Source organism: Somniosus microcephalus, unplaced genomic scaffold (genome assembly GCF_052327205.1).
Source record: "Somniosus microcephalus isolate GS21.2 unplaced genomic scaffold, FLI_Smic_1.0 scaffold636, whole genome shotgun sequence".
In the NCBI taxonomy this organism is placed as follows: domain Eukaryota; kingdom Metazoa; phylum Chordata; class Chondrichthyes; order Squaliformes; family Somniosidae; genus Somniosus; species Somniosus microcephalus.
Window position 1 is genome coordinate 95,863 of NW_028225823.1, and position 11,303 is coordinate 107,165.

Below are 11,303 nucleotides of genomic sequence, written 5' to 3' on the forward strand. Positions count from 1 at the left end.
TATCCGACTGAAAACAAGGGCATATAAAGTAGCCAAATCTAGAGAGAGGATAGAAGATTGGGAAGCATTTAAAAGCCAGCAAAGAATAACTAAAAGATTAATTAAGAAAAGGGAAGATAGATTATGAAAGTAAACTAGCAAAAAATATAAAAACAGATGGCAAGAGTTTCTACAGCTACATAAAAAGAAAAAGGGTGGCTAAAGTGAATGTTGGTCCCTTAGAGGACGAGACCGGGAAATTAGTGGTGGGGAACATGGAGATGGCAGAAATGCTGAACAAATATTTTGTATCAGTCTTTACAGCAGAGGACACTAAAAATATCCCAACACTGGACAAACAGGGGGCTACGGGGGGGGGGGGGGGGGGGGGGGGGGGTGCGCGGCGGGGCGCGGCTGGAGAGAGGAGCTAAACACGATTAAAATCACTAAGGAGGTGGTACTCGGTAAGATAATGGGACTAAAGGCGGATAAATCCCCTGGACCTGATGGCTTACATCCTAGGGTCTTGAGAGAAGTAGCGGTAGGGATTGTGGATGCATTGGTGGTAATTTTCCAAAACTCCCTGGATTCAAGAAAGGTCCCAGCAGATTGGAAAACTGCTAATGTAACACCCTTATTTAAAAAAGGGAGGCAGACAAAAGGCTGGAAACTATAGACCAGTTAGCCTAACATCTGTGGTTGGTAAAATGTTGGAGTCCATTATTAAGGAAGCAGCAATAGGACATTTGGATAAGCATAATTTAATCGGACAGAGTCAGCATGGTTTTACGAGGGGGAAGTCGTGTTTGACAAATTTGCTCGAATTCTTTAAGGACGTAACAAACAGGGTGGATAAAGGGGAACCAGTGGATGTGGTGGATTTGGACTGCCAAAAGGCATTTGACAAGGTTCCACACAAAAGATTACTGCACAAGATAAAAAATCACAGGATTGGGGGCAATATACTGGCATGGGTGGAAGATTGGCTATCTAACAGAAAACAGAGTTGGGATAAATGGTTCATTCTCTGGTTGGCAATCTGTAACTAGTGGTGTTCCGCAAGGGTCAGTGCTGGGACCCCAACTCTTTACAATCTATATTAACGATTTGGAGGAAGGGACCAAGTGCAACGTATCCAAGTTTGCCGACGATACAAAGATAGGAGGGAAAGCAGTGAGTGAGGAGGACATAAAAAACCTGCAAAAGGACAGACAGGCTAAGTGAGTGGGCAAAAATTTGGCAGATGCAATATAATGTTGGAAAGTGTGAGGTTATGCACTTTGGCAGAAAAAAATCAAAGAGCAAGTTATTATCTAAATGGAGAGAAACTGCAAAGTGCTACAGTACAAAGGGATCTGGGGGTCCTGGTGCATGAAACACAGAAGGTTAGTATGCAAGTACAGCAGGTGATCAGGAAGGCCAATGGAATCTTGGCTTTTATTGCAAGGGGGATGGAGTATAAAAACAGGGAAGTCTTGCTGCAGTTATACAGGGTACTGGTGAGGCCACACCTGGAATACTGCGTACAGTTTTGGTTTCCATATTTAAGAAAAGATATACTTGCTCTCGAGGCAGTTCAGAGAAGGTTCACTCGGTTGATTCCGGAGAGGAGGGGGTTGACTTATGAGGAAAGGTTGAGTAGGTTGGGCCTCTACTCATTGGAATTCAGAAGAATGAGAGGTGATCTTATCGAAACATATTAGATTGTGAGGGGGCTTGATTGGGTGGATGTTTCCACTGATGGGTGAGACTAGAACTAAGGGGCATAATCTTAGAATAAAGGGCTGCCCTTTCAAAACTGAGATGAGGAGAAACTTCTTCACTCAGAGGGTAGTAAATCAATGGAATTTACTGCCACAGAGTGTTGTGGAAGCTGCGACATTAAATAAATTTAAAACGGAGATACACAGTTTCCTAGCTGATAAGGGAATAAGGGGTTATGGGGAGCGGGAAGGGAAGTGGACGCGAGTCTAGGTTCGGATCAGCCATGATCCTATTGAATGGCGGAGCAGGCCCGAGGGGCCGTATGGCCTACTCCTGCTCCTACTTCTCATGTTCTTATGTTCAAACCACAAAAGAGAAGTATAAGCAGTTTAAAAACTGCATTGTAATCCAAACTTAGCCTCCCGGGTCAGATGTAGCACAAGTTAAGATGCAAAGAAAATTTCCCGAGTACACTAGCCTAACCTCACAAGTACAGTCTTCCCTGCACAGCACCAGCATGATATTTTCTATTTCCCACACCAATTGGCTTTTTGGCCTTTGTAAGACTGGGGCTGAGAGCCCACAGCCACAAGTAATTAGGTTGATACTGCCAACATTAATTTCACATTGGTCCCTTCCCACCAGCAGACAGAGCAAACCTTCATCCCATCAATGTCGGTTCGATTGAAAATCAGGCTCTGGACATTTAACGACACTGTGCTACCCCATATGCTACCTGCCCACACCACCGCATGATTGGACACCTTAAGTTTAAATCAATGCTCCCAATAGTTTGAATTTATCTTAAACGGAGGATATTAGCAGATCTTGGTATTCTGATTTGGGAATTATCCACCAATAAGGCAACAGCACCAAGAACAGTACTTTTCAAACTCTAAACCCACAAAATTTAAGACAGGATAAACCAACAAGGAAGAAATATAAAAAGGCAAAAACTGAGGTGCTTGAACCTGATGACCAGATTGCCAGAGCACCTGGGCCAGGTATGGCCCAAGGGACAGTTTCGCCGTGGCTCATTGATAGCACTCTGATCTCGGAGATAAAAGGTTGTGGATTCACGTCCCACTCCAGAGACTTGAGTACAAAGTCTAGGCTGACATTCCAATGCAATATTGAGGGAATGCTGCACTGTCGAAAGTGCTGTCTTTTGAATGAGATGTTAAAACGAGGCCCCATCTGTCCCCTCGGGTGGACGGAAATCATCCGATGGCACTATTTTGAAGAGCAGTGGCGTTCTCCTCGATGTTCTGGGCAATATTTATCCCTGAACCATCATCACAAACAGATTATCTGGTCATTGTCACATTGCTGTTTACAGAACTTTGCTGTGCGCAAAGTGGCTCCCACATTTCCGACACTACAACAGTGACTACACTTCAAAAGTGCTTCATTGGCTGCCTAGTGCTTTAGAAAGCCCAGAGGTCATGAAAGGCGTTGTATAAATGCAAGTCTTTCTTTCTTGTTCTTTCTTTCAGACACTCCATTTTCTAAGACTAGACAATCAGTGCGAGCAAGAGATAATCTGGGACAGTTTCATGCTCGCTCAGCTGGATGAACACTGCTCAGGCTCTACTTGCTTCAAGCCCTTGAAAACCAGAAAGAAATATTTTACTAATCCAGTTTGCATGGAATGAATTTACTAACTCATGCAACACTATTTCCTCGACTAATTCTTGTCTAATCTCCAAGTTTAGGATGGGTTTCCCATGCTAAAGCTTTTGGCCTACATCACTGGAGCTCCTGTTTGCAAAGGAACAGATCATCTTTTACCAATGCAGGAAACATATTTTGTCACGGATACACTTTCAAGCCTACGTATATCCTTTAACACTGGGTTTACGTTGTAACATCAGTAAAGACAAAAAATAAAAACCCACATTTTGTCAAAAAGACAAAAACTAGAATGTGACCAATCCAACTACTTTAGCAGATGTGATCATCTTACAATTTTCAACCATGTCCCAATTTTCAAGTTTTTTTTAAATTTATTTATTTATTTAAATTTTTTTTTTTTTTTTTTTTTTTAAACTGGACACACTTAAGTGATCTGGAAAACTGGAAGTCCAAGCAATTGCAACATTTAAATAAATGCTAGAAATTCAGATTTTTTATATATAATACATCAAAAAGTTGTGTAATGTAACACTGTCTTACCTAATCTAAGTTCTCCAAAATTGCCACATCCTATCTTTTTTCCAACCCTGAAGTTGGGTCCAACCATTAAAACACCAGAATTGTGGGCACTTCGTCCACCACTCCTTGCCATTCTAGATCTTTCATCCATTTTATCTTTATCTTTAGTTTTCTCCATAACGAGTTCCTGTTTATGGCAAATTTCTGTATGTACTCGGTTATGCACTTTCAGACTGTATAGTTCCACAGCGGAAGCATCATCTGGAATAAAATCAGCGTAGCAGCTCAAGTTGTTCAATTACTGGCAGAGTATTCAAAAATCATTATTTTCATCCCATTCGCAAAAGCTTCCTTGGTAGCGACAACAATAATAAACAAATTCCACCATTTGTATAAGATGATCGTCCCAACGGTACACTCAATTGTTGAAGACCTGCAAAATAAAATATAAATAAGTTATTAAATCATTCACTGCTGTCACTGTTATTTGAAAGTGGGAGGCAAACAGACTTACAGTGGTATGTATACCCCAGACATGAACAGCTACGCCATCAGCTACTTACTGCAGGCAGAGCACCACATACTTTTCCCCCCCAAGAGCATAAAGAGACTCGCTAACTGCCGAAGATCAAAACTAATACAGTAGTTGACTTGTCCTCAGAACAAAGCATTCTATATACCCTGCCTTCAGCAAGAATACCAAGTTATCTGACTTAGGTAACTAATGTTCTTTCTGAAGCAGGTGAGAACCTTGTCCATGCACACACCAAAATAAAAATTGAAATGATACATATTTTACAAATGTTTGTAGTAAATAGAAATTAATACATAATCAAATTTGGATTTTAAATATTTATCTTCAATGCTTTACAGACCACTGCACTGAAGTGCCAAGTCAGCAAGCATGCATCGACATTATGAAAGGACAACATTTTTTCCTCCGGTTCAAGCAGTACCTTCAAATCTCACTTCTATGGATGCTACATGAGTAATTGTAGCAGTTGTGGTACTGTTATATTTTAATTGTTATATCTGCCCAAAAAACCTCAGTTGGTGAATGCACGATGTGGTGTGGTACTGAGACATACAGACCAGGAAGATTCCAGGTTCAATCCCTGGTCCACGCTTTGGTAGGTGATCTCAGCTAGGGCAGCACGACAGTTACCAGCAGTGTTTCCAGGATGGGGGTGGGGAAAGGCAAGGGATGCTAGGATTCCTGCTCTTCAATGCTAGCCAACACCCCCTGCTGTGAAAACATGTGGGCATCAGGCGAGAACAGGATCAGGCTTGGCCATGATGCCCTCCATGATTAAATAGCCTGCCAACATTCACTGTCCAGACTCACACATAAAGAATGCCCAGTTGGGTGAGGCACCAGAAGAACTGTAGGAGGGAGAAAACTGTAAAATAAAAAATCAAGAAATTAATTAAAATATGCAATTTAAGGTAATTTTATCACACCATTCCAACAAAAACCAGAAATTAGTGAATCCTACTGGATACTTCCAATAATTCTCCTGTGATAGCATTTATTTTTTGGGTGGACTCAAACATAACATTGAAAAAGTTGAGCCCCCTACAATAGCATTTACTTTCTCAATCAGGATCTTAGCACAACCCAAGCTACTATGTACTGCTCCAACAAAGCTCCTCACAAACAACCGGTCAATTTTCTTCCCAACAACTGATGGCCTCTCAGAACTTGGACTACCAAATGAAGCTCTAAATCAGAGGCCACTGAATGCTATGGACCTCCAACTACCAGAGGATACACCAAACTTAATTCAGATATCACCCGTAGCAGGCACCAGACATAGGTCTCAGTTTCCTTTCTCTGGACTAAATACAAACCCTAGTCTCCAGATAACAATCTATTTCTGTTTCAGTGCAATGTTCCAGCTAAGTAACCCACCCAGTAGCTAAAAGCTCCAAAAATTAAGTGGACTAAAATATTTCATATCAATCAGTTTCCAAAAACATAAGTGCATCTTTAAGTAAACTTTAACAGCCCCAAGAGCTGCCCAATTTTGTTGATAAGTTAAAATGTTTCCAAAAGTGATTCCTTGTATAGGGTCCTTTCTAAAGATTATCTGACTGAACCAAGCAGGGTTGCAGGACACAGGCTGTTGCTCTACTTAAAATGAGTAGACATCTAAAACCTGTCAAAATGTCAACCAAACAAGGACACTAAACAAGGTTGCTGGGTATCTTCACTCACTGAGGAGGCAGTGACAATTTCAGAAGAGGCCTATATCCTTAGGGAGAACCTGCAGTAATTTATTGATATTGTGGTGTGGTGTGCACTAAAAGTTGATCTAACCAATGTTTCAAAATATATGATTAGGCTCCCAAAACTCAACAGTTTCAAAAGCATTATTTTGGTTGAGATTAAAAGGAATTTGAACGATTATCCTTCACAGTTTAATAATATCGGAGTGCAAACCACTGAGAAAATACACGTTCTAAATACCAACAAACTTCACAGGATACAAAAGCAAAAAACAGCTTGGGGCTGTTAAAGTTTACTTAAAGATGCACTTATGTTTTTGGAAACTGATGCGGATGCTGGAAATCTGAAATAAAAAACAGAAAATGCTGGATCTACAGGATCATGGGTATTGAGCCAGGATGGCAAATTTCTTGTTGGAATTCTAATCATTTCAATCATTTCAATCTAGTGGATACTTGACAAATTAACATGGGTTTAATTCAGACCAAGAACTTCTTGAAAAAAAATGAAGCTCAATGCACAAGCGTTGCCTGTCGTTTCCGTGCTACACTATCAGCAAATCTGCATGTCCTTTCAGTTTTCTTCCCTTTTCTTAAAAGTGACCAATCCTCCCCCAAAACAAAAACAGTTCAAAACTGGTAATTTTGTAAATCTTGCACTTTAGTCCCAAGATAATTCCCATCACTGAATTTGATATGAAACACATCAATTCTGCCCACTGGTAATTTGCTCATTTTTATGACGTAGAAAGCAACAAGGTGGACAACTCATAGCTGCTACTGAAGTTTTGTCATTTGTCATTTTCAAATGTGGATTGAAGATGTCAAAAGTGCGTAATTTTCAAATACTGTACAAAGTTGGGCAATCATAACTGAATAACCTTAAGTACAACTAGTGTGGGAATTAAAAATTCATGTTGGGATTCAGCATTTTGTTTTCTTCCAACTTGGCACGTAAAGCACCAGTTCAAATTTGGTAGGAACTCCAAATAGCTTCCACACCAAAAAAAGGATACACATGGAACAGATGGAGAGGGAGGGGGGAGAAGCAGGGACTACTGCCAGTCTATAAAGACCAGTCACTGCGCATCCGATTTACTTCTTCATTTGATCTTTAACTGCATATATAACTGTGGCTCCATACTCACTTCCTCTTTGCCAGTGTCTAGTTACCTGCCAAAAACGGTTTTCCAGTGTCATGTTACCTGCCAAAAAACAAACTCTCTCACACACAATCACAACCTATTAGCACAGAAACAAGTGCATCAGCTCCAGTGCAACAGCTACTGTGGCATCTCCTCTACCACTGCTGCCCCCCTGCAATTTGATTTGCTCATCATTTTTCTTATCCAATGACTTTCTATCACCTTGAAAATACACTGAGCAAGTAGAACAATGAAAGATGAGGCAAGTATAGCATCTAAGTATTAGATTTTAATTGTTCATAAAGTACAGGTTTAAGTAATAAGAGTCCCATTGTGAAGTAACAACACGTGGTAGTGAGATTTGGGTTTGCGTCCACACTATTCACTGTTGAGTGAAGACTGCAGAAGAAACACACAGAAGAATCATTCCCAAGCCACTCTCACATTTAATAGTTTATTTACAGGAAATCTCCTGGTGGCTCAAAGTAAATGCACCATCATGTGTGATACTGAGCCAGGTTGGGAATGCTCCAACTTACTTTAGTGCCCTGCAGGTAGGAGCAGGAAAACTACTTAGGGACTGGAAAGTACACACATGAACAGAGTGAGGACATGCTCAACTGTGACGTTCCCCATGATTCAATCATTCACTAACACTGACTGTCCAAGCTCACTGATAAAGAATGACCACTTGGATCAGAGAACTGTTAGCATCCATAGAACCATTTCACAGTATGATTCAACTTCTTCTGGAGAGGAAGAGAGAAAAACAGATGGGAAAAGATACTTGAAAGACCTGGAGGCTGATATCCAGTAACTGCAGCCAAGTAAGCACAGTTAAGTATAAGAGATAGAGAGCTGGGAGTCTACAGCTCAAAAAAACTCACTTGAAAGTATCCATATGTGCATGTAGCTTGGCCCACAATTTTAGCACAGCAAATTTATTTAACTTTTAATATAAAATGTGTGTTCACTCCTTTACACGTTGTGGTGCCAATAGCACTACCTCTAGTTTTGTATTAGATATGTCAGTATATGCTGGTATGCAAAATGATCAGGAACTAATATAGTTAGAAGCAAGGCCAAGAACCCATAATATTTACTAGTGGAAAAGATACTAGTAAGCCAATTCACTTGTGGTCAGTTTTGTTACATACTTATTTGGTAAACCAAAATATGGCACTGCCTAACATGCTAGGGCATGTGGTGCAAAGTCACAAATTCCTACCTGCAATGTTTTGGATCAGATACTTCCTTACAAAGAGGCGACACAAAGTGACAACCATTCATTTTCATACGCCAACAAGCTTCATTTCCTCAGCACATTATTTTTAGTGAACTGGTTAACACGTAACAAACATTAATCCAATAAATCCAAAACCTGGTTACCTTCAACCTCCTAAATGGTACATGGGATAGAAGGAACAGAAAGTAGGAAAGGATTCACCAATAATCCTCCCAAACTGCAGCAGTTTGATAACAAATAATTCAAGTTTGTTTTTGGCCCAAATTTTCAACTTCAATAAATGCTCCATAAACTTTCAAGATATAAACATGGAATAATAGTCCGAGTTAATAAAAATTATAAAAGCACACATTTTTAAAACAAAATGTATGCAGACTGTAATTTTACACCCTGATAGCCTTAATCATGGTATATTATATCATAGGCAGACTGTATACTGGTTATTTGGCGTTGATTATTTCTGAACTACCTGCACCACGTTTTTTGACTCACTAATTTGCAGGAGTCATCACACAATGATGGCTGTCTTTCAACCTGTCCTCCCTTCAACCAATTTATAACCGTCAATCAATCCTTACCACAACATCCATTTCTTTAAAATTATTGATACTGTAACAAAAGGATGAAAATGTTGGCTGTTTTGTTCCTTGCTCCACAACCACCGAGCCTGCCTCGACACTGAACTCACCAGCTGCCCCTATATCCCAACACAGCGACTTTATATCGTCGAGAAAGCAACAGCCTTCTTTCTGCTCGGTGAGTGTCCACGGAATAGGGTTGTTAAAATAATTCATCGCATGGTATTTTGGGGGGTCAGTTAAATCACCAGCGACTCGAGCCTGCATGAATTGCAGAGCATGTACATTATAAAAAAAAATAACAAGAGCATTGCAAATCCCTCCCCCTGTCTAGAACGTGAACCCTTCAATGAGATTACGGCCTCAACCAACTGCCCTTATTCTCCATTTAATAAATGTGCTATAAAAAGAATAGGTCGTGGCCATTCACAAAACAGGTTTTGTATCCGATGCAAGAGGCAGGCCCCAAGTCGCCAGCAGCTCACTTGTTGAATAGAATAAATCATATTCCACAGCTGGCCAGGCATCCTTCTATATCTGCACAAGTACGTACTTTTACAACTCGCATGGCTTGCTTTGATTAGCCAGCTCCAGCAAACTTAAACCAGGCCTGTGTAAAAAAAAAAAAATGCAACACATGGAAATTACAGCGACCCTGGAGCCAACATTCCCATTGCTGGACATGCAAGCGGACAGAAATGATGGGGGGGGAAGCACTGGCGAGTCCTTCCAGGCCTCACTGAGGAAGCGCTGTTTAAACAACCCTGTAATTCCAACACAAGATCAAACCTGCGCTGTAACACCCTCCCACCAAATACAATCTCGCTTTTTTGTTCTTCCTAAATTGTATTTACAAACATTGCGAAATCACAGGTTCAGACGATTCTTTTTGGAAACTGCGAGTTCAACGTCATCGCACAGTAAACTGAATCGTCTGTAGGCTTAGGTTACTCATTAAAACCAGTGAACAAAGTGCTCTTCATTGCCGGGTAGATTTCTTATCGGGAATTCTGCAAGAAGAAAACGAAAGGCAGCTATGTAAATTTACAGTGCTCAACCCAGAGCAGTGGCAGGATCAGCGACAGAAGGGAGACCCAAGTCAGGGCCAGTAGGTTATCTTACCATCACACAAGATGAGTGAGTGCTAACTACAGAAAGCACTCAAGAGACATAACATCCAAGTAATTACCAACCAATTACATGTTGTCTAATATATTTTACGACTAACCTTTTATTGGTGTAAATAAACAAAGAAACACTAATTAAGCATATTCCAATAAGGGGGGGGGGGGTCTATCGTTTCCAGTCTAAAAGGGGTTTAAATAACGTGTGGCCTTATATAATGTTAAAAGTCACAACATCACAAACTACAAATAAAATAAGATTCCAACTCCCCCGTTTGCCCTCCATGACACAAATTCGGATGTCAGCGGAAAATCAATTGGATAACCTTCTCTGTTCTCCCACCCCCACACCAAAAAAAAACCCCATCAAACCCAAAGGCTGAGATTAAAATCGAAGGGACATACCATCAGCTGCCCTTTCCCCGGGAGAAACTCCAATAAAATACAGACGGCCAAGACTCCGGAAAGGATATAATGTGCACATATTCACCCCCAGGTTTATATACACACACGCACACCCAGGTTCACATATATATATATATATAAATAAAACACACACCCAGGTTCATACATAAAATAAAGACAGACCTGGTTGTTTTTTTGCAGTTATTTGACTATAAAGTGCGTCGGTTTGAAGCGGCCCTGCTCTGGCTACAAGAGAAGGAGCGGGAAGGGGTTTAAATGCTGCAGCAGCTGCTGGACAAGAGGCCGCGCGCCCGCTAGCACCCGGTTCTCCGCTTGCTCTTTTTGTTACAAAGTGTTCCGAGTCACAGAGCGCGAGAGCGGAAATCCCCGGGAAAACACCCTGAGTGACAGCGCGCTGGCCAATCAGCGAGGGGCAAGCCGGGCTGCGGCGCCGGCACCATTCACAAAGGGCAGGGAAAGCTCGCTGCCGGAGAGCGCTCGAGCTGTTTCATCCAAGATGATCTGTGTGTTTTTTTTTAAAAAGCAGGGTAGACAGCCTGCATAAATAACCCAACTACCTCGAAAAATACTCGATGAGCTTAGATAACACAAAATAAAATCAATAGTACAGTAATTGATAATTCATCTATAGCTTGGCTTCATTGTTTTCTATCGACAACACTGATGAAAGAAAGCAAAGTAATATACTGTATTACCCCGAAACATAAGTTACATTCTC

General features: G+C 40.9%; 1 protein-coding gene across 1 annotated transcript in view; it reads right to left on the reverse strand.

The window, feature by feature from the left end:
• The window catches only part of LOC147081231 (casein kinase I-like), a 106,790-nt gene extending 95,854 nt beyond the window's left edge, over positions 1–10,936 (reverse strand). Inside the window, exons 1-2 of the mRNA XM_085980869.1 lie at positions 10,748–10,936; positions 3,859–4,270 (exon numbers count right to left, since the gene is read on the reverse strand). Of these exons, the coding sequence (XP_085836995.1) occupies positions 3,859–4,015 (157 nt within the window). The 5' untranslated portion in view covers positions 4,016–4,270; positions 10,748–10,936. The remainder of the gene's footprint in view (positions 1–3,858; positions 4,271–10,747) is intronic.
• Between the last annotated feature and the right edge of the window lie 367 nt (positions 10,937–11,303).